Genomic DNA, 23,496 nt, shown 5'->3' with positions numbered 1-23,496 from the left:
CACGAGCAGGTGCCTAGTGTGTGCATGAAAAGCAGAGGAAGGCCATCTTCTATGGCCGACTGCCATCTTATGTGCCTGGATTTTGCTTCCTCAACTAGATTTGGAGTTTCTTAAAGACAGGGGCCTTGTCTTAGGCATCTTTGTGTTTCCCCCAGTGCCTCACACAGAACCATGCCCTCCCAATCCTGTAACGTAATAAGATCACTCATAGAATCATAGACACAAACAGAAGGGATCTCTGAAATCACCCAGGCCATCTCTCTGTAGATTAAGAGATTGAAGCCTAGAGAGAGTAAGAGACTTGCCCAAGAACATAGAACCAGGAGCATCAGTGTGGACATCATACGTGTGCAATGAGAGACCACATGGGGTAGTTGGTAGAGGAGACCTGGTTATTTTAGAGGGTTAGGAAAGCCCACTTCAGTTCCCCCCTCCTCTCCACAAACTCCTAATAAAACCCTCTTCCTCATTTGTCTAAAATCCTTCTGTTGACTTGGTTACACTAGTAGAGATTCATGAATGAACAAATTAAGCAGCCATTCATCCACATCTTCGCATGAATGACGTGAATAACGTGAATAAAATTGAAGAGCTTAAAAATCTTCAGAGCCGCAAGTTACTTTAGAGATCATCTGTTCTAGGGATTCTTAGCCTAATTTGAATCACGGACCCTTCTGGCAGCCTGGTGAAACCTATGAACCCTTCTCAGAATGTTTTTAAATGCATAAAGTAAAATGCATAGGATTACAAAGGAAATAAATTATATTGAAGTCCAGTCATTGATTTTTTTTAAAAGGTCATGAACAATATGCTAAGAACTCCTAATTCTAATCCAACCCTCTTCCTTTTGCCCATGTGGAAATCTACATAAAGCTATAAAGGGGAAGTGACTTCCCCAAGGTCACAAAACTAATTTACGGTAAGTCTAGACTGAAACCCAACTCTCCTGATTGCTTGGAGTTCAATGCTGTCTCTACGCAAAATAAAATAGCATAGAACCTACTGGAAGTGAGAGTGCTACACAGCCAAGTTTAATCAGGATTCTATTATTTTAGAGGCTTAGGAAGGCCTACTTTAGTTCCTCCCTCTTCTCCACCAACTCCTAAAAAACCCCTCTTCCTCATTTGCCTAAAATCCTTCAGTTTACTTTGTTACACTATTAAAGATTCATGAATTAAAAGATTAAGCTGCCATCCGTTCACACCTTAGTGTGAATGAATTTAATAAAATTGAAGAATTTAAAAAATCTTCCTAACTAGATGGGACTTTAGAAATTATGCGCGCGCGCACACACACACACACACACACATATGGAGGTGGAGGTGTCAAAGGCTATTGTAAAGCCTAAGTACAAAAGGGAAGGGCAGGCTACCACAGGTGACTCTAATTCAACAATCCCTTATTAAATGTATATTATGGGGATGACAGTAGCATAAGCATTGGTAGTGAGGGGTAGAAATACAAAAAGGAAACAATCCTTCCCCTTATAGAGTTTACAATTCTACAAGGACATAGACAAGTAAACAAGGTTATTTGAGGAGGGAAAACAGGGAATCAGGCAAGTTTTCTCACAGAAAGTGTACCTAAAGTGAGTCTTGAACGAAGATAAGGATTTAAAGAAGGGGAAGGGTATCAGGGGAGCTTGTAGGTATAGGGGACAATAACAAGTATGTAGCAAGAAGGCACCAGGCACCTGTGGGAAGGTGGGGGAAGAGGAGAATGGGAGTTTTAGAAAGGGGACAGGGTTTTATAGCAAAAGACACTCTTTAGCTACTTTGTGGGCTAGCACTGCCTGAGAATTTGTCCTTTAGCTACTTAATCAGCTTGTCAGTCAACAAGAATGATTGGGTGTAGCATTGTACAGCTACAAGAAGTGGGGCTAGAAAACACTGGAAACTAAGGGAGCGCCCTTCTACTGGGGCAGGGCTAACCAAGTGATGATATACAGCTGTAATAGAACAGCATTGTGCCATAAGATATGATGAAATGGACAGTTTGAGAGGAAACTGGAAAGATCCTTATGAGCTAATGCAGAGTAAAGTGAGCAGAACCAGGACAATGCACACAATGACAACAGCATTATTGAGAAAGACAACTTTGACAGATTTTAAAACTGATCAATTGAATGATAAACCAGAGGTCTGAAGGTAAAACACGCCACCCACCACCTGCCAGAGAGGTGATGGATTTAAAATGCAGGATGAGACATAGCGTCTTGGACACTGCCAACGTGGGAACTTGTTTTGCTGGGCTCTGCATATTTGTTAGGAGGGTTTCATGTAACTATTCTACTGGGAGAGGGTAGTGGGTGGGAAAGACAATACGTGCTTATAAAAACGAATTGACTAAATGAAAGAAAAATTTGAAAAAAAAAGAAGTAGGGCTAGACTTGAGGTAGATACAAAAGGAACAAAGGCTAGATGGAAGGGTCACATGAAGAAAATGAAATCAGGGTACTTAGAAATGAACTGAAGGTAAATACTGAGGGTGTGCTGAGCAAATCAGTGCAGTTCAATTCAATTCAATGAAGAATTATACTGAACTGAGCTCTTACTACAGTGAACTATGTGCTGGGGCCAGAACATAGTTTCTTTCTGTAAAGAATTTAGTCACTGGAGAAAATGAGACATGTGCACAAATAACCATAATGAAAATTAGGGGAATAATCTTAGGTAGTCAGAGAAGACTTCATGGAGGAAGTGGCTCCTGAGTTTGACCATGAAGAATAGAAAGGATTTCAATAAGGACAGCAATGAATTAAGAGATAATAGGGGAATAGATAGATGGGCAAAGGACATGAACAAATAGGTTTCAAAACCCCCCCAGAGAATTGCAAAAATTAACAATTATGTGAAAGAATCTTCCAAATCACTAAGTTCACCCAACACCTAGAAAACTGAAAAAGATGTCAAAAGATGGGAATAGTCAATGTTGAAGGAGCTGTGGGAAGATGGGTACCCTGGCATTGCTAGTGGAATGATGAATTAGTGCAATCATTTAAAAGCAATCTGAAAATATGCAACGTGACTACAATGTCCATACCCTCTGATCCACAGAATCCATTGCTAGGAGTCATATACTCCAAGGAGGTCATTGATAAAAAAGAAAATTTCCATATATATCAAAATACTTATAGCAGCACCTTTTGAAGTAGCAAAGAATTAGAAACGAAGTAGATGCCCATCATTTGGGAAATGATTAAACAAATGTGGCACACGGATATAATGGAATATTACTTTGCTTTAAGAAATGACAAATGTGATGAAAGAAAAGACTTAGATGAACTGAGGCAGAGTGAAATAAGCAGAGCAAAGGAAAAAATATACACAAAGATTACAATGTAAATGGAAAGAACAACCACCATAAAATAGCTGGAGGTGAATGTTACAAAATTACAAAGAACAAGCATGGCCTGAAGAAAAGATATGAGAAGAGACTTCCCTTCCTTTGCAGAGGTGGGAGGTCCATGGGTATAGAATATTGCATATATTTTCAGATTTTTTCAATGAATTTATTGATTTTGATGATTATTTTTTCTCTTGTTCTTTTTTTCCTTTTCAAAGATATTTTTATTACATGAGATGGCTCTCTGGGAGGGGTAAGGAGGGAGAGGAATACAGGGGAAAATTTAGGTGATGTAAAAACCAAAGACAGCAATAAAAACTATTTTTAAAAAGAGAGATAGATAATAGGGAGAGAGGAGGTATGTTCTCTGCCACAATGCAGAGGCTCTCCTGTGATAGTAACAAAGCATTTTTCTTGCAAGCATCCTGAAGGCAGGTATTAAATATAGGTCATTCTCATTTTATTGCTGAGGAAAATGTTCAGAGAATGGAAATGACTTACCTATAGTCTAACAGTAGCAGTGCTATAAACCAAACACTGGACTCCAAGGTCATTGTTTTTTCTACTACAACATTGGGTCACATCACCACTGAACACCAGAGTCCAGACATTCTATACTCATTTACTTAGCTCCCTCCACCCGGCACTGACCCTTCCTGGACTGCAGATCTCTCTTTATAATCTTCCTTTTATTGGATGGATTGTACTTGCTGTTGATTACCTGACCCTGGGAATCCTCCCTGAAAGAGCGAAGACTCCAATGAACTAGGTTTGCCAGCCCACCCATGTAAGCACTATGAGGAAAGTAGGAGATCAGTGTGCACTCCAGACACGGGAGTGAGCAATCTAGTTTGAAGGGAAGTAGAACTAGAAATGATGGTTCCTCTGAGACCATCTGGTATAGCCCTGTCATAGATTGTACATTTACAGATTACGAAACTGAGGTACAGAGTGCACATGTGATTTGCCCAAGGTCACATAGGTTGTAAGGAGCCAAGGCAAAATTTGAACACAGATTCTCTGACTGCATACAGATCAAAGGTTCTTCCTACTATATCATGCTGCCTTTCATAGTATGCAAGTCTTAAAGGGGAGTTGAATAAAGGAGCAAGAAGGTTAGAGGGTGTTTTCTTCCTCCCTCCCTCCCTCCCTCCTTCTCTTCCTTCTCCTTCCCTTCTCCCTTCTTCCCTTCTGTAGTGGCAACAACACTGGAATACCCAGGATAACTGCTAGTACAGCTTCTTAGATCTGTTTTACTGGGAAAGATAGCTGTTTAAGGGGTCAACAATCTTTTTAAAATTATATTCACTAGTTCAGGGGAAAAGTTAACACCCTGAATGAACTTCAGAGAAAATACAAACAGAGAAATAAAGACCTATAGACAGGGCTCTGACTACCTGAATTAAAGCAATATTTCTATACAATTTACATACATCCCTGGATCGAGAGAACCTTTACATATGAGCAGGAAGGATGCTCTGAACATAAGGCCACTCAGAATCACAACCAGGGAATCACAAGATCCTTCTCATAAGCGAACCCCCAAAGCAAAATACCAACTCAGAGTATATATACACTTCTCAGAGCCAGAAGGCATCATAACCCTGGTGACTTAGTGCCTAATTAGAAATTAGCAAAAGGTGTGAAAGCCTTCCTATAAGCAAGCCTCCCCTAAGCAAGCTTCCCTTAATAGGCTCCAATTAAGGCCTATTAATGGGTGGAGAAGATCTTAAATCCCATTAACATCACACCTTCCTCCCTTCCCTTCTTTCCTCCTCCCTTCTTTCCTTTCTTGTATCTCCCTCCTTCCCTTCCTTTCTTCCTTTGCTTCCCTCTCTCCCTCCTTCCTTTTCTCTCTTCCTTCCCTCACTCCCTCTTTCCTTCCTCCCTTCCTGCCCTGCCCTGTCCTGCATTCCTCCCTTTCTTTCTTTCATAGCCTTTCCTTTCTTCCTTCCTTTCTAGTGGGTGGACAGAAATAAGAGAGGGAAAAAAAATTGCTTGGTAATTAAAATAAAAAGAAAAGAAAATATATTTTGAAAAGAAAACACAACCTAAGTTTGATTCCCCCTCTTTCTTTAGATTGATCCATTCACTATCCCTCCAGCACACCTTATTTAAAAAAATTTTTTTTATTAATTTGTTTATTTCCTTTTAGTTTACAGGATTCAATTCCTTGAATTTCACATTTTGTCCCCCTCTCTCCCTTCCCCCCCATGGCGGCTTATACTCAAGTATAGGATCTGTAAATACTTTCACATTATACATTAGTCAGGTTATAAAGACGGATTGTATCAGATGGAATGACAAATGGTAAAGAGGACATAAAACCAAATAAGAGAATGAAAAAGATCAGGTATTTTGCTTCCACCTGGATATAAACTTAGTTCTTTCTCTGGGTACACATATTTCTCTCCATCATGAGTCTTTTGGGATTGACTTGTATCACTGCATTGCTGAGAAGAGTCCAGTCTATCAAAGTTGGTCATCACACATACGTTGTGTCTGTAACTGTGTACAAATTTCTCCTGGTTCTGCTCTTCTCACTCAGCATCAGTTCATTTAAGCCTCTCCAGGTAAATATGAAGACTGCCTGCTCCTCGTTTCGTATAGCACAATAGTATTCCATAGCATGCATATACCACAACTTGTTCAGCCATTCCCCAATTGATGGGCACCCCTTTAATTTCCAATTCTTTGCCACCACAAAAAGAGCTGCTATAAACATTTTTGTACATATGGGTCTTTCTCCCATTTCTTGCAGCACACCTTATAAATTCCTACTGCTACTTTTCAAATTCCTCCTGTCTAGAGAGCCTCCTCTGCCCCCAAGTACAGATCAAGCCATAAGTCTCTGGGGAAGCCTTCCTTGACAAGCCTAGCCCAAAGTGTATGCTCCCTTCTCTGAATTCATTTACTGTCAATACTCCTCATTTGACATTTACCATCTGCTACTTTCTAAAAGTTGGCTTTTAAATTGTGTGTGTTTCTCTGTGTATATGTGTGTCATAATGTATTTGATATATATATATATATAATGTATATATTATTTATACATTATACAGCATGTCCCAAAAGTCTTAGTTCAGTGTTAAGCTTTAATAAGCTATGGAAGGAAAGAAAAAGGAAGAAGGAAGGAAGGAAGGAAGGAAGGAAGGAAGGAAGGAAGGAAGGAAGGAAGGAAGGAAGGAAAAAAGAAAAAGAAAGGAAGGCAGGGAGAGGGGGAGAGAGAGAGAGAGAGAGAGAGAGAGAGAGAGAGAGAGAGAGACAGAGACAGAGACAGAGACAGAGAAATAGAGACAGAGAGAGAGAAACAGAGACAGAGAGAGAGAAACAGAGACAGAGAGAGAAAGCTTTCATAAATTATTAAACCTTCAAATTGCACTAAGGTTTCAAGGCTTTTAACAACTAGATTGTAAACCCCTTGAGGGCAGAGATTTGAGCTGTCTTGTACTTCTTTGTCACCTAGCCCAGAGCCTCTATGAGAGTAATTCTCAATAATTATCATTTGATGGACTGATTGACCAGGCTTTGGGGCACTTTTACCTTCACTGGCTGCTATGTCACCTCAATTTTCATGAGGAGGAAATAATGTTTTACAACAGCGAGCATAACTATTAAAGGGTAATGAAGCCCTTGGTCAAAATGAAGTGCTTATTTCAATACTTTGCTCGGATGGTAATGACAGCCAGCACCACACCAGGCAGACGGGGCTGGATGCTCTTACTCAGTAGGCAAAGGGGAGAGACGGCAGCGATAAAGTAGACTGGCATTAAATCTCCTAAGGAAAAATCGAAAGTCTCCTTTCATCTGGTCAAACAAGTGATAAATTAGGATAAAGGGATTCCTAAGGAATCCTTCTGCCTGACAGCGCTCCAATATAAGTGCTACTCATGTCAGAAACACAGATCAAAGAGCAGATGGGGGGGGGGGGAAGAGGAGGGGGCAGGTGGAGAAGAGGAAAGGGAGTAAGCATTATTATGGACCTACTATGTGTCAGGCACTGTCCTAAGTGCTTTATGAACACAATATCATTTGGAGGAGAAAAAAGGCCCTAGGTTCAGAGACAGAGGACATGACTGCAAATGCTCTTTCGACTTTGGGAGAGTCTCTTCAGCTCTCAGGACCTCAGTTACTTTAAATGCAAAATGAAGGGATTAGAGTAGATGAGCTTTGAAGTTTTGTCCAGCCATAGATTCTGATATGCAGCTAGGTGGCACAATGCACAGAATGCCTGGCCTGGAGTCAGGAAGATTTATCTTCCTGAGTTCAAATCTGGTCTCAGGCACTTCCTAGCTGTGAGACCCTGGGCAAGTCACTTAATCCTGTTTGCTTCAGTTTCCTCATCTATAAAATGAGGTGGAGAAGGAAATGGCAAACTACTTCAGTATCTTTGCAAATAGGGTCACAAAGAGTCCAACATGACTGGACAACAATAAAAAATAGATTCTATATTCTGTTTTGTTCATGAGTGTACTCATCTGGGCAACTGAGGGGAAAAGCTGATGTCTTGATGACTCAGTTCCTTCAGCAGGGGTGGTGGAAAGAATATTGGATTTGAGATAAAGAGGGCCTGGGTTTGAAGCCTGCCTCTGTCACTCATTACCTGGGTAATCTTGTCTAGTCATTGAACTTCTCTGGTCCTCTAGGAAATTCTAGAAAAAATGTTATTGTTATTATTATTATTATGAGCTAGAAAATGACAAGATTGAACAAAGATCCTTTCCAGCTCTAAACTTATGACCAGATCATACCTATAAACAGATGATGATGAATGGGATGGCTTGGACCTCATTTAGAGGAGAGAACAATTCTTACACATTCCCCATTTACTATAAGATGATAGCTATTCACAGGGGGGTAATGAGGCAGGGTATGGTTTGGAAATGGTGGCCAGGAATTGACATAGAGACCCAGTTCCAGGGAAGGTAAAACAACATTTCATTTATCAGTGCCTGGTGTTTCAAGGGGGCAGAGTCCAAGAGTGTTTGTATAAAGGGTAGAGATAAAGATGGAGGCCAGAATGTCAGAAGCATGATGTGGACATGATGACTAGGAGAAGATCAGATGACTAAAGAAAGGCAGGACTACATCCATAGAAAACCATCTTCTTTGGATGCCCCATTGCTGGCTGGCTAATCCTTCTATGCTTCCTTTTCTTTACAAAAGCCACTCTATCACCAGGTCTAATGCCCAAAGGAAATAACAGCATTCTGTCAGTGACTCCCATCTGGGGCATCATGTGCAATTCTGAGCACGACATTTGAAAGAGCAAACTAAAGCATATCCAGAGGGAGGTGACCAGGATGGTGAGAAATCTGGAAATCACAAAATTTAGGGGATACACAATCGTTATCTGCAAACATCTGAAGGGCTGTCATGTAGGCAAGGGAATCCACTGTTAAGTTCTAAAAGCAACAACTAGTAGCAGTGGGTGGAAGTCAGGCAAGGGAGAATGTCAGCCCAGCATATGAAAAAACTTTACAATAATCCAAGCTGCCCAACAATAGAATGAATCACTTCAGGAAGCATTGAATTCTGTCACTTTGTGGCTTTTTAAAAAAGGCTGGAAGACAGTCAGGGATGCTATGCTTGATCACCGCCTCATTGACTTCTCATGGACCATAGGGCAGAGGAGAGCAGAGAAGTAGGACAAAAGAAGGGATGAGAAGGATGAGAAGAAAAGGAGGATAAGTAAGAAAAGGGAAGAAAGAGAAGAAGAAATACGCAGAGAATGGAGAGAAAAGGGGAGATGGGAGAAGAAACGCCACAGCTGATGGGTACTGGTTTTAGAGGATGGTCCTTTGAGGGCAGGGTCTATATCTTCTACCTCTTTATACCTTCACAGGGCTTAACACAGAGCTAGGCACAGAGTAGATGCTTAATAAATGTTTGTTGCTGCTGCTGCTGATCTTTGGTCCTTAAGGACAAACATAAGCAGTTGTGTGAAGGTAGGTGAAGCCAAACCCAACAAAAGAGATGAACCATTATCTGAATGAGTATTAGTGACCTGGATGCCTAATCTGGGCTTAATTATAAGAGATGATCATTCACTGGATACTAGTTCATTTTATATCAGGACCACAAAATAGCTGCCTTGCCTACAGGAGAGTAGGGGGGGAAGGGGATGAGAGGGGGGATGATGGAAGGGAGGGCAGGCTGGGGGGGAGGGAAGTTGGGAGCACCCACTTTTGAAAAGGGACGGGATCAAAATAGAGAATAGAACAAGTGGGAGGTGGGATAGGAGGGAGGGAAATATAGTCAGTCTTTTACAATATATCTACTATGTTATGATTTTGCATTAGCCACACATGTACAACCTACACTGAACTGCATATCTTCCCAGTAAGGGTGGGTGACAAGGGAGGAAGGGAATGAATCTGGAATTCAAAGTTTTGAAATCAAATATTCAAATATGTATGTATGTATATATATGTATATACTATTATCAATACTATTTTACATGTAATTGGGAAATAAGATATACAGGCACTAGGGCATAGAGATCCACTGGAAAAGTCGAAAAGGGGTATGGGGGAAAGTATGGGAGAGAGCAGATTGGAGGAGGGGATATCCTGTGGGACTGCTATTTTGGGGCGGTGGGTAGGGGAAAAACGGGGAGAAAATTTGTAACTCAAAATCTGGCGGAAATGAATGATGTAAATCAGAAGTTAATAAAGCATTTGAAAAAAACTAGCTGCCTTGATGAGGTGACTTGAGGTTGTTCACAATGCTTTGACTGCATGTTTCAAAGTATTCTCCTTCCCACCAGATATAAGTGACTTTTCTTTCTACCTGGCCTGAAATTTCTATCAAAAATTTCTATAGCAAACATTTATATTTACATAGCACATTAAGGTTCTAAAAATTCTACATTTATTATCACATGTGTTCCTCCACAAAACCTTGTGAGGTAGATGCTATTATCATCTTCATTTACAGATGAGGAAACTGAGGCATCAAGGTGGATTAAGTCATTTACCCTGGGTCTCACGTCTAGTAAGTGACTGAGGCACTATTCAATCTCAGGCCTTTCTAATTTCAAGTTCAGTAGCTCTCCCACTATACCTGAATTTTGTTGTGCTAGACAGCAAATCTGGTGTTTACTGTCTCCACAAAACCATTATTCAAATGTTCACATTATTCCCGGGAAAGGTGAGATGACCCTGTGGCATATGTAGCCTCCATTAGCCCTCTCTTCTTTGGAAAGCATCAAGGCTGTCAGGATATTAGGATATGGGATTAGCTAGCTGTCACTATGAAATCATGATCACTTCTATTTCTCCAGTGCTTAAGTTTGTAAACTTTATGGGGGAGGCAATGTTTTTATTGTTGTTGTAATTATTATTAGTCCCATTTTACAGGTGAAGAACCTAAGTCTGAGAAAGGTGAAAAGAGATCTGCCCAAGGTCCCATGGCCAGGCAGTGAAGCTCAGTCTTCTGACTGTAAGCCAAGGGCTAGTTCCATCACAGATGCTGCCTTTTCTTCTTTATAAAAGACGCAATAATTCTGACTGAGGAGATGAGATGCAAGATAGGGGAGGCAAGAGTCAGAGAGCAGAAAAAGCCCTAGATTTAGAGACAAAAAAATCCCTACCTCAAATGCAGGCTCTGCTACTTATTGCCTGTGTGACCTTGGGGAAGTGGCTTCACCCCCACTGCACCACACCTCCACAATGAAGGGGCTCAGCTAAATGATTTCTTAAGGTCTCATGCCTCTCTAAATCCTGTGCTTCCTTCTATGGGGGAGCTTCAAGGGGAGAGCTTCAAGGGGAGAGCAAGGACACAGGTGGGAGTAATACAGATTTAAAACCTGAGTGGCTGATGCACAGCTTAAAGGAAATCGGCTGAGCAGAGCCCAGATCGTCCAGATGATTTGGAGTCTGTAATGAATGACTCGATGGGGACAGGAGGGATGCTCTCAGGAAAGGGAACGACAGAGAAACTCAGCCTACTTTGCCTCAGTCCATCATGGGCTTGTAAAATTTAGTGCTTGAAGGGGACTTAGAAGTCATGTATGCTAAATCCCATCATTTTACAGAAGGAGAAACTGAGGTCCAAAGAAATGAAATGATTCACTCAAGGTAGTAAGTAGCTGAGCCAAGATCTGAACCTAGTGCCTCTGCTCCCAGATCCAGTGCTCTTTCCATTACATCACAGTGTCTTCTGATCAGTCAAATGTGCTGTCATTGAAACAGTCAATAAGCATTTATTGATGTGCCAGGCACTGTGCTAAATGCTGGGGATGCAAAGAAAGACAAAGGACAATCCCAGTTCGACTCATAACCATCAATAAGTAACTGCTGAATCAAATATTGATTTGAGCACCTAATCTGTGCCTGGTGCTATTTGAGGTGAGAACTGCTTGTGAATGGAGCCATGGAATTGCAGGCTATGTTGGAAATTCAGTCACAAATCGGCACCACTTGCTGGGGAAATTCTGGTTTGGATATTTCTCTTTGGTCCATGGTAAAGCCTCATTGCTTTAAAGGGGTGTAACTGAGTATCAGCTGTTCTCCATCCAGTGGAAGCTGAAAGCCATCTTTTGAGGTCACTTCCAACTATGAGACACTATGATTCTTGATTCTTTTATGGCATTCTTTTCATTTTGTTTTGTTTTGGGAGGCAATCAAGGTTAAATGACTTAGCCAGAGTCACATAGCTAGTAAGTGTCTGAGGTCACATTTGAACTCAGGTCCTCCTGACTTCAGGGTTGGTGCTCTATGCATTGTGCCACCTAGCTGTCCCTTTGGCATTCTTTTGAGTAACATTCCAGAAGGTTATGGCCCTAATGCAGGACCCCAGAAAGCTCTGGTACCGTTCTATGAGGTCACCACAATCGAAGGTCTTAGCCCTAGTCCCCTAATTTTACCTGAGTACACAGAGTAATTAAGTGACCTATCCAAAATCATTCAGGGAGCAGAGCTTGGATTCAAACCCTCATCTCCTCTAACTCCTGATGAAGTTTCCTTTCCACTATGCCCCTCCATAACTATCTGGCCTCCTCCCTCCTTGCTGCTCCACTGCAGCCTATGGCTTCTTTCTGTTGTCTAGGCCTGGACCACGTTCTTAACTTGTTCTTCTGTTCTTATTTTGATCTCTGTAGCAGCTCTCTCCATCCTGGTTTATGGTTTGGATTCTGCAAACCCTTACTGCCCACATCTAGTTTTTCTGGCTTTATAGTGTTGTAGCAATTATACATGCTTATTTTAGATGGTTTTCAAATAATTATATAAATGTGGCAAAGGATTCAGGGAGCAAAAATACTACATGAACAATATTTCCAAATATCTGAGCAGGGTATGGACTTTGATTCAAAGCAAAATTCTCTTTCATGAACCACATTCAACACACTGAAAAGGGGAAGGATGACTAGATCAGGAGTTGATAGCGTTAAATATGTGAACATGAGCACACATGAAGGTAACCACAAAGTTATAAATACTTCCTTGGTCTGGATATAAGTCTGGGGTGTCTATAACTACTGCAAAACGTACCAACTCCCCCTTCTACTTAGGTTGACTGATACCCTTTCTCACCCCCATACCCTAAAGAAAGTTGGATGTTCATACAGTTATTTTCCACCTAGGTTTGGCAACATATATTCTTTGTTGCAGCAGACATGGCAGTTGGGAAGCATTTGCTTTCCCATAATGCCATGGAGCAAAAGCAAAAGTACTGATTGGAAAAAAGAAGTGATATTTCTCTCAGTTTTACAATGACAGGGCGAGAAAGAGAAGGTGGGAATGAAGATAGTGGGAACAGGGAGTCAGGGGAATGATGGAGATCATGGCATCCATGGTAGGCAGGACCACAGCCATTAAACTATCAACAGAGTGTTTAATATAAATGGAACATGGGAGCCACGTTGCACTGACACGTGATGTACGTTACAAAATCAGGGAGAAGACATGCTGCAGCTGATGCCTCCTGAATTCCCCACTCCACTCATACTACTGATACAGGTTTGGGCACTGACCCTTTTGGTAGGAGAAAAAGGATAGAGCTTATTCCTTTGCTCATTGGGAATCAGTGTCCTTCCTGGCTTTGTGATAGACTCATCACTAGCCAAATAAACAAAATTCATATATTCCCAGAGATGGACATACTTTGTCAGAGTGTGTGTGTGGGGGGGGGGGGGGTGGGGGGGGAATATGAACCATACTCCTGTGATTAGAAAGACTCCTCTCCACCCAATCCCTTAATATGCTCTGACTACTAAAAGTATGAAGGCTCTACGAGTTTCTTCTTCCTTAATAATAATAATAATAACAGCTAACATTTATATAATGCTTTAAGGCTTACAAAGCACTTTATAAACATTATCTCACTATTCTCATAACAATCCTGGAAATGAGGTGCTATTATTATTTCCATTTTATGGACAAGGAAACTGAACCAGATAGTTGTTTAAGTCATTTGCCCAAGGTTGGGAAGCTAGGTAGGGGGGTGGGTGGAGAGAGGGAAAGGAGCGTTCAGAACAGAAGAACCTTGAAAGTTGAAATTTTGCCTACTTGGCAATTTTGCCTGGGACTGAAGAAGATATAAAGAGAGAAACCCATAAGCCCCTGGGTTTAGGGTCAGCCTTATGAAACCAATGAAATGGCCAGATGTCAGCATCTCCAACATTCCCTTCCTAAGCCCTTTATTAAGATTTCCTTGGCCATTGGTTCTGTGGGGGGAATAGATTCCAAGTTCTAAATGGCTGATTTACCAACAAACTTATGTGGCACAAAAGTTCTCTTTCTAAATTGGGGACTGCCTCATTCCTAGCAGGGCTATTTGCATTTTAAAGAGAAGGTGATGTTCAGCCCAGAAGAATGAATCTCTACAACATGGAATTTCTGGCATAAGTAGGGGAGAGAGTTTCCTCATCTTTAAAATGAGGGGGTTAGAATAGATAGCTTTTAAAGTTCCTTTCCAGTTCTAAACCTATGATCCCATGGTATTTTTTGAAGGGTGGGGCCTTCCCAAAGTCCTTCAAATTATACCACCTAAGCTACTGTCTACTTGGCTTAAGCACAAGGCTGGCCCTGCATAGATGGATGCCGTTTTCAGTTACAATCAGGCCCACCCATCCTCTTCAACACATTCCCCCTTCTTTCCCCACCCTTCAATGTAGTCTGTGCTCATAGACCCTAAGGAGAAGGCAGCAGCTGTAAATCACATGATGAAATGCCCTGCAGACCAGCAGAGAGCTCCCATCTGTGAGAATCTTTGGGAGTGGGAGTGGGGGTGGGGATGGGAGGTCTGACCATTTCACTCCTCTATAATTTGGAGGTATCAAATTATTAATAACATGCTGGTCTCCACAGAAATACAGTCCCAGAAGCAGCCAAGCAAGATATCTCAATGGTCCCAAGGGTGGGGAACCTGCAGCCTCGAGGCCACGCATGACCTTCTAGGTCCTTGAGTGCAGCCTTTTGACTGAGTCCAAGTTTTGCAGAACAAATTCTTTTATTGAGGGGATTTATTCTGTAAAGTTTGGATTCAGTGGAAGGGTCTTACTTGAGGACTTAGAGGGCCACATGTGGCCCTCCCAACCCCCCACCCCCAGCACTCTAGGCCATCTGCATAGTCCCCAGGGAGGCCAGCGATAAGGGTAACCTTACCTAAGGATGGAAAGCGGCCTCATTATTCAGGGGCATGTCTTTCTCCCACTCACTGTTCCAAAGGAGCAGGGAAATTCCCCATTTTCTCCCTTCAAACCCTTGGGGGTACAGGGTGGAGTTGTTAAAGTTCACCATTTTAGTTATTTTTATCTGCTGTGCACATTTAGCCTAACTGGAAATCTTCCTCCTGGGCTGGAGGGAAAGGGTGGGCTGGAGGCTCCTGGACCCAAAGAAGAGGCCCCAGGAAAGGAGGCACATTCATACCTCTGACTTTTCTCTTTTCCCTCTTTTGTGACAATCTCCCTCCATCTCTGTCAAGGGCAGCACGTCTTTCCATTCAGTCGGGTTCCAGAATCATCTTTAATTCCTCACTATATCACTCATTGCATGGATCCAATCAGTCACCAATTCTTGTTGTTTCCTCTCTACAGCATCTCTCACATCCTCTGCCTTTTCTTTACACTGACAACCCTGCCTCCTCCCCCTTCAAACCCAAATCAGTTCTGCCAGGCCATTGCAACAGCCTCCTAACTGGGCTCCCCGCCTCGCTCCTCTCCCCTCTTCAATCCCTCTTCCGTACAGCTGCCAGATCCATTGGACACCTGACCATATCCCTCCCCTGCTTAATAAACTCCAATGACTCCCTAGTGCCTCCAGGATCAAAGGACAATTCCTTTGCATGGCACTTAAAACCTTTCACAATCTGACTCCAATGTACCTTTCTAGGCTCACTCTACATTATTCCCTTTGTGCACTCCACGGTCCAGCCAAATTGGCCTTCTTTGGTACCTCATCCGCAACATTTTTCATCACCTTAGTGTGCTTTCTCACAGGTTGTCCCCCAGACTTGGACTACACTCCCCCTCCTCACCTCTGTCTCAAAGAACTAGTTTCCTTCAGATCTCAGTTCAAATCCTAGTTCCTGCTTAAAGCCTTTCCTGCTTCCACCCAGCTATTAGTGCAGCCCTGCCCAAACGACCTTGTATATATTACTAGCTAGCAAGTATATGGCACCTCGAAATTTGCAAAAGACTTTATAAATATCATCTCATTGGATCCTCACAACATCCCTGGGAATATAGATACTATCATGATTACCATTTTACAGTTGAGGAAACTGAGAAAGACAGAGGTTAAGTGATTTGCCCAGGGTCAAACAGCTAGGAATTGTCTGAGGCTGCATTTGAAGGTGGATCTTGCTGATTCCACTGAACCTCTGCTAGCCAGCTCCCTCTGTATTTTATATATACCTATATGTGGGGATGCTGACTCCCCTAAGAGAGCAGTGGGACAGTCTCATTTTTGTCTTTGTATTTCTAGTGCCTACATAGCGAATGGGATGTAGCAGGTGCCTAATAAATGCCTTTTCATTGTACGTGTCTGGACACACCCTCCAATCTTTTCCCAATCCCCACTGGTTCTCTGCTTCTCCCCACCCCAGGTTCCTAGCTTTCTCCTCCGACAAAAGTTCAATGTGTCTGTTCCAAATGGTTTCCTGGCAAAATGACTGCATTATGAATAACAGTTGGAGAAATGGATAGTCTGGTTAATCCAGTATTTTGACAATAGGTAGATAGAAAGATAAATAAATAGATGGACGGATGGATGGATAGATATAAATATATATATACACACACACATGCACACATAGACATATACACACATACCATGAAGGACCTGTTACTCTGTCAGTGAGAAGTTCCTGTCCATGAATTAACAGGTATCTTGTATGGAGCTGCCTGAAGCTCACTGAGGTTGTCACTTACCCAGGATCACAGAACCAATAAATATCAGAGAACAGATTTAGACCCTGTTCTTCTTGACCCTAAACCCAGCACTCTATGCAGTATAATAGGTTGTCACAAACCGGGTAGAATCTGAATTTCAAGGGACCTTAACGGCCCTCTAGTGTGATGGTGTCAAAACTCAAACTGTACATAAAGATCCTGTAGGTCCTATGTAGACTTAGAAAATCCCATATTAACACGATCTATGTGTTATCCGATTGTTATTTATCTTGTTAAATATTTCCCAATTATATTTCAATCTGGTTGGGCCATACTCAGAATGTTGTGATCTGAGTGGGGATGGGGGTTTGCCACCTCTGCTCTGATCCAAGGGGCAGGGGATGGAGTGCTAGGCTTAGAGTCAGACAGAAGTTCAAATCCCCTCAGACATTTACTAGCTGTGTGACGCTGGGCAATTCACTTTACCCTGTTTACCTCAGTTTCCTCATCTGTAAAAAGAGCTGGAGAAGAAAATGGTAAACCACTCTAGTATCTTTGCCAAGAAAACCCCAAATGAAGTCACAGAGTCAGACACGACTGAAACAACTCAACAACAGTCTAGTCTAGTCCCATGACGCAACATGAATCCTCTCTGTAGTAGCCCTAACAAGTGATCATCAACACTTTGTCTGAATTCCTCCAATGACAGGGCATGTCCTATTTCAAGAAGGGTCCCATTTCATGATTGGACAGTAGACGGGGAACAGATTTCCCCATGTTTCCCCCCCCCCTTGGAAATTGCCTGTTCCACCTATAGATAAAGTTTACCCTGTTTACAATATTGTAGTTAGTGAGGGAAAGGGGCGAAAGCATCTGTTGGCCCCATATTACAAGCCAGACATGTTGAGATTCACAGCAGTGCCTTGCTTCATCGTGGTCCTGAAGCTGGGTCTCCAGGTATACCCAGCTTCCCATGCCCAATTCCCACTTTCCCCTGAGTCATGCCTGGATAGCTCCTTTCTTAAAGCGCGAGGGGGGTGGGGTGGGGGAGGAGGACTTTGAATCCATCTTTTCCTTCCCCAGCAACAGCCCTTGCTCTCTCCTCAAAACAATTTGAGAGGGAAGTTTATAAGAGGAAAAGAAATGAAAAGGTCCCATTTAACAGCACCCACTGGGTGGGGTTACTTCCTGGCCGGAAACATTGTGGCGAGTGGGCCCAGTGTGACCACGAAAGGCTGGTTTGGCTGCGCTTGGCTCCACTGGACAGTAGCGTGGAGGCCAGGCGGGCCCTGCGGGGGTCCCCTACAAGCGAGGGACACCTATACTGATCTGCATAGGGCGGGGAAGGAGATCGTTCTTAACTAAGAAAAAAAAGCAGCACCCTAAATTAGGACGGAGGCATGTCAAATCCGAGCCCGTGTGACAGCCGAGCGGAGCTGCTGCCACCCAGCTGCTCCTCCACTGAGTCACCCTGGGGAGGGGGACCCCCACAGTAGGGGCGCGGGGGAGGGAAGGAGCTTGATTCCTGGGCTTGGGGGTGAGACCGGGTGGGGCGGAGGAACAATGCGAACGGCAAACTTGGCTGCGCCCGCGCAGGCACAGACAAGCTCCGGGGAGCTTTTCTGGGCGAAAGTGGGGAAAGAGCGCCTGCATTGCTTGGATCACGCCATTCCCCAGCCCCCCCCAGGCCCTGTCCTCGGCCTCGGCCTCCTTGTCCTCTCTGGCCCCCCTCGCCAGACAATGGGGAAGCCTTCTTCTTCCACGAGCCACAGCCACTGTGAAACGGGCCCCAGCATTTCTTTTCCGTCCTTTCCTCACCTCCCCCCCCACTCTTTGTGGCTGTTTCTCTCCCTTCCTCCGTCTGTCTCTCTGTCTCTCTGTCTGTCTGTTTCTCTCTGTCTCTCTGTCTGTTTCTCTCTGTCTCTCTCTGTCTGTCTCTGTCTCTCACTCACACACACACACACACACACACACACACACACACACACGCAGGATCATGGGACTAAAAACTAAAAGGAAGTTTGAAAGCTGTGCTTGGGGTCAGAAAAACCCGAGTTCCATTTTTGCTTTGGATACGTTCATTCTACTGAATCGCTTAACCCCTCACCGAATGCTGTAAAATCAGGCTTCGTGCCTCAAGATCCCTTCCAGCACTAAAATTGGGATGCTACCATATTTTAGTTTAACCTTCTCATTTTATAGATGAAGAAACTGAAGCCCAAAGAGGGTAAATGATGGCCAAGGTCACACATAAGTAGCAGGACTGCTTTCCTTAAGGTGTAGCACGACTATCTCATTGGCCTTAAAACTGGGAAGCTTTACCATTAGTCTCTCCACCATTGGCAATGACAATGGCAGTGCTTTGGGGTATAAAGGGAGTCACCTCAGATAAGGTGGTAAAATCCCATTCTAAACAGACTATTTATCAGAATCAGCTAGGTGGCGCCATAGTGCACAGAGTGCTGGATCTGGAATCAGGAAGACACCTTCCTGAGTTCAAATTTGACCTCGACTCTTACTAGATGTGTGACCCTAGGCAAGTCACTTAACCCTGTTTGCCTCACTTTCCTCATCTGTAAAAGGAGCTGGAGAAGAAAATGGCAAATTTTTGCCAAGAAAACCTCAAATGGTGTCACAAAGAGTTGGATACTACTAAACAACAGCAAATCATTTCTCCTTCTAATTCTGTAGGGGGAGAAACACTCTCTCTTTAATATCTTAAGTTGATTCGTGAGTCTTCCTAACAAAAGGATGAGTTCCATGAAGGTAAGGACCTTATCTTCTCTTTCTCCTGTACTCATGTCACTGAGTACACAACTGGTCCTGTTGATAAATATCTACTGATTGATCAATTGACATCATTGGCCTCTTTTCATTCATTCCTTTAATTAATTCCTTTTCAGAAACAGCTACTTATTAAATAACTACAGTGCTTGGTGCTAGAGGATACACAGAGTTTGCTCCTGCCCTCGTGGAGCTTACAGTTTAGTAGAGGCATAAAATCCCAACACATTCATTATATCATACAGTGTTAAGTGATGAATGTGTTGGAATCCCTGGTCCAATCATGACCACAGAGGTGGCTAATTATATGGGCTTCTTTTGTCTTGGCAGGTAGGCAGTAGCCTACCCATGCAGAATGCTGCGCACACTCTTGGATACAGTGGCTTAACTGTTTTCTTTGTTACAAGGGAAGGTTGTTGAGGGTGTGTTCCTGACAAGTATCAGGGGTATAAAAACCAAACATGTGAATAAATTTTTTTTTATATGCTAGAGAAGTGCAAAACAGAATGTTATGTGAGGGACAAGGGGGAAGAACATTATAATAATGGGACAGAGTTTCCCTGTCACTGGTTTCCCTGATAGAGGGCACTGTCAAACGAGGGACTTCCCTCTCTCTCAGGTTGTCACGTTCTCAGCAGCTAGAGTCTTAGAAAGCTGCCCGGGGCACTTGCTAAGGGTTGTCCAGCCAGTATATATCTGAGGAACAAAAAAAGGCAAGGACTTTTACCTTTCTTTGTCTTCCCAGTGCTTATCATAGTGTCTGGCATACAGTAGGTGCTTAATCAATATTTATGGACTGAGTTTAGATCTTCCTGAGGCCAGCTCTCTATCCAGTATCAGAAATAATGTCTACATTTGTGCACACTCTCAAGGACAATGATATTTTAGTAGAAGATGACAGACTCTTTAATGAAAGCAATGACCCTGAAATGGCGACTTGTCAGGCATCAGCTAATCAGTGGTGGGAGGACTGCATCTTTTGGGTGTCAGGGGTCCCATCCCAGGATATCTGAAATCATGCCAGCCAGGTGGCATAATGGATAGAGCACTGGGCCTGGATTTAGGACGTTTGTTGTTGTTCAGTCATTTCTGACTCTTCATGACTCCATCTGGAGTTTTCTTGGCAGAGATACCGGAGTGGTTTGCCATGTCCTTCACCAGCTGATTTTACAGATGAGGAAACTGAGGCAAAGGGGGTTAAGTGACTTTCCCAGGGTCACACAGCTAGGAAGTGTCTGAGGCCAGGTTTGAACTCAGGAAGATAAGTCTTCCTAATTCCAAGCAACTGTGCCACCTAAGTGCCCATAGATTTAGGAAATCCTGAGTTCAAATCCAGCCTCAGACATAACTTCCTAGTTATGTGACCTGGGCAAGTCATATAACCTCTGTTTGCTTCAGTTTCCTCAAATAAGAATAAAAGAGCATCTGCCTCCTGGAGATGTTGTGAAAATTAAAGGAGATATTATTTGGAAAGTGCTTAGTGCAGTTCCTGGCACACAGTAGGCACTGTCTAAATGCAAGCTATTATTATACCACATATCCAGAGAGTTGCCTGTTCAGCCTCCTTGTTACAGCCAGTCCTAGACAAAGCCTTCTGATTTCGACTCTCAGAGAACCTGTTGGGACCCTGACTATACTGGGAGCAGTTAGGAAAGACAGTGTACTTGAGGTGGGGGAGAGGATTTCACTTTGGACAGAGTAAGTTTAAGGTGCCAGTGGTCAGTTAACTTTTCTCTTCCCTAGGCATGCATACTTATAATATCTGGTCAGATAATACAAATATCCAGGGAATTTTGATCATAAGGAAGGGGTAGAGTGGGAGTGAGGAACTGAGCCAGAGAGAGCCAAACCCCACTCTGGGGTAGAGGGTGGGGATAGCAGGTGGTGCATCTTAAAGTTAAAGTTCTATTGATGGTGGTTCCACAGCATAGTCCAAATGCAGGAAAGAAGGCATATTAACATCACTCTCAGTTCAGCTAATGACCTAATACAGTACCTGGAGCCCTTCATCAAGTTCCCAGTAACACAGCATCATTTAATCATAGATCCAGCATTGAAAAGAACCTCAGAGGTCATCTAGCCCACCCTTATGACCTCATTTTCCCTAAAAGAAAAATAAAGTATTAAATAATACTGCCAATGTCCCTCTCTAATGGCCAAATATTATGGATGGGCAGAATCACTGGTTTTTAGAACTGAAAGGGGCTCTGGAGAGCTTCTTAACTCTGTGTGTGTGTGTGTGTGTGTGTGTAGTACAGTAATTGTTTGGAATTTCATGTAGCCTATCAGATGCCACACTAAAAAGATGAAAACCTTCAGTTTTTAGATGCTCCCCACTCTTTCCCTTCCAAATTCTCACCCAATTCTACAGCACTGAAGCAACAGAAATGTCCATCCATCTTAGCTACACCTCTTCACATTTTTGTCTTAGGGTGTAAGAGATTTAATGATAGCCTTCTCACAAAGTACCCCTCAGACAAAGAGAGGACTCAGAAAATATAATTAGCCTTACAAAGAAATTAAGGTGAGGCAGAGAGCTGCTCAGAGAAGAGAGGAAGGGATTGTTAGAAGCTGGGAAAGGGAAAAGCAACAGTCACTAAGACCTCAACTTTAGCATGCAAGAATCAGATAGGATTTTCCAGTGCTGAGCTCCAAACTTTGGCTTCCTCTGTGGGTTGGGGTGAGACTCTCAGACAGCCAATGGCAAATCCCAGCAGAGTGATTTTGTGTGGCTCCACTTGATTCCCAAGGATAGAATGAGAATCCTGGGGCTTACTCCCCACAAAGAGAAGGAAATATTTATCTCCCATTGTGTTAAGTGGCTGACTTTTAGTGTGTCCCCAATGTGGATGAATTTCCTTTGGGATTTCTCGTAGATTTGTTCCTCTCTGAACACCAAGTGCTTGAATGTGATCTCATTGAACTGAGTGGCCTCAGAGTGGTCCTGGCTGTCCCTTTATTACCTACCCTCTGTATGAGAAAACCAAGAGGTAGAGGTCAACCAAAACTATCATTCTCTGCTTTATGCCATAGACTAAGTCGATCTTGACTTTCTTTCCTGGCTGTAAAAAAAATAAAATAAAAAATCCTATCACCCTTCTGTTTCTTCCCAACTCTCAGTTTCTCTGAAGTTTCACAGTAATGGATTCCAGACTCCTGAAGTTTCCAGCCCAGTGATGATAAGCTGCTTGGTTAGTCTGATTGACTGATCCTACAAGTAGATCCACGTAACTTTTAGTCTGCATTCACTATTTAATTTCACTCAGTGGACTCTATTCTTCCCTTCTTTTTGGTTCCTTTCCCCTCCCGCCCCCTTATCCCAAATAAAACCCAGCCACACCTAGATCTCTTCATACCTTATTGTGCCTAGCACTGGACCTTGTCAAAAAGTTGACTCAGTTCATGCTATTTATAAGGTCAGAGAGAGCATCAAAGGAGTTAGAATTAAATGGGGCCCCAGGGATGATTTAAATGGGCAGTTCTCAAACTTTTTGGACTCTTAAAAATTATTGAGAATTCCGCCCCACCCTTCCTCCAAAGAACTTTGGTTTATGTGGGTTATATCTATCAATATTTTAGAAATCAAAATGTTTTAGTATTATTATGAAAATAGTTTTGCCCTTGTAGACCCCCTGAAAAGGTCTTGGCGGACTGTATTTTAAGAACCACTGATTGAAACCATCTTTTTATTTTTGTCCAGTGAAGAAACTAATAACCATAGGCTCATAGATCTAGAAGAGATATCAGAAGTCATATAGTCCAAGCCATTTATTTCACAGATGAAGAAACTCAGACATAGAATGGTGAAGTGATTTAAGGCCACACAAATGGCAAAGAGTCAGAATTTGAACTCAAGAATAGCATGTTTTCTATCGCAACAGAAGAAAGTTTTCTGTCTCTCTCTGTCTCTCTATCTCTCTGTCTCTGTCTCTCTGTCTCCCTCTTTCTCTCAAAGTATAGTAGCTAATAATTTCTTACCTTGCCTTAATGATAATTTCATTCTTTTCTGAGGATAGGGCTCTATCTCTACC

The 23,496-nt window shown here is 42.7% G+C and overlaps 1 protein-coding gene and 1 long non-coding RNA gene across 8 annotated transcripts in view; one reads left to right on the top strand and one right to left on the bottom strand.

The window, feature by feature from the left end:
• The window catches only part of ZBTB7C (zinc finger and BTB domain containing 7C), a 161,130-nt gene that overhangs the window by 50,431 nt on the left and 87,203 nt on the right, over positions 1–23,496 (bottom strand). Inside the window, exon 1 of one of the 7 annotated variants that reach the window (XM_069104641.1) lies at positions 15,219–15,476. The exons of 5 other annotated variants lie outside the window; for them this stretch is intronic. Coding sequence is in view for 1 of the 2 variants with exons in the window: in XM_069104621.1 (XP_068960722.1) it covers positions 14,955–14,977 (23 nt within the window). In the remaining variant the exon portion in view is untranslated. Of the gene's footprint in view, positions 1–14,954; positions 15,148–15,218; positions 15,477–23,496 lie in introns of those variants that run through there. One more of the 7 variants, XM_069104621.1, reaches the window with a different exon arrangement.
• Positions 1–23,496, top strand: part of LOC138174380 (uncharacterized) — a 36,871-nt gene that overhangs the window by 8,783 nt on the left and 4,592 nt on the right. The gene's annotated exons all lie outside the window — the stretch shown is intronic.

This window comes from Petaurus breviceps, unplaced genomic scaffold, assembly GCF_028583685.1.
Source record: "Petaurus breviceps papuanus isolate PSGF00001 unplaced genomic scaffold, PetGlider_PUasm1.0 131, whole genome shotgun sequence".
NCBI lineage: Eukaryota > Metazoa > Chordata > Mammalia > Diprotodontia > Petauridae > Petaurus > Petaurus breviceps.
This window is presented reverse-complemented; position numbering and strand designations above follow the sequence as displayed.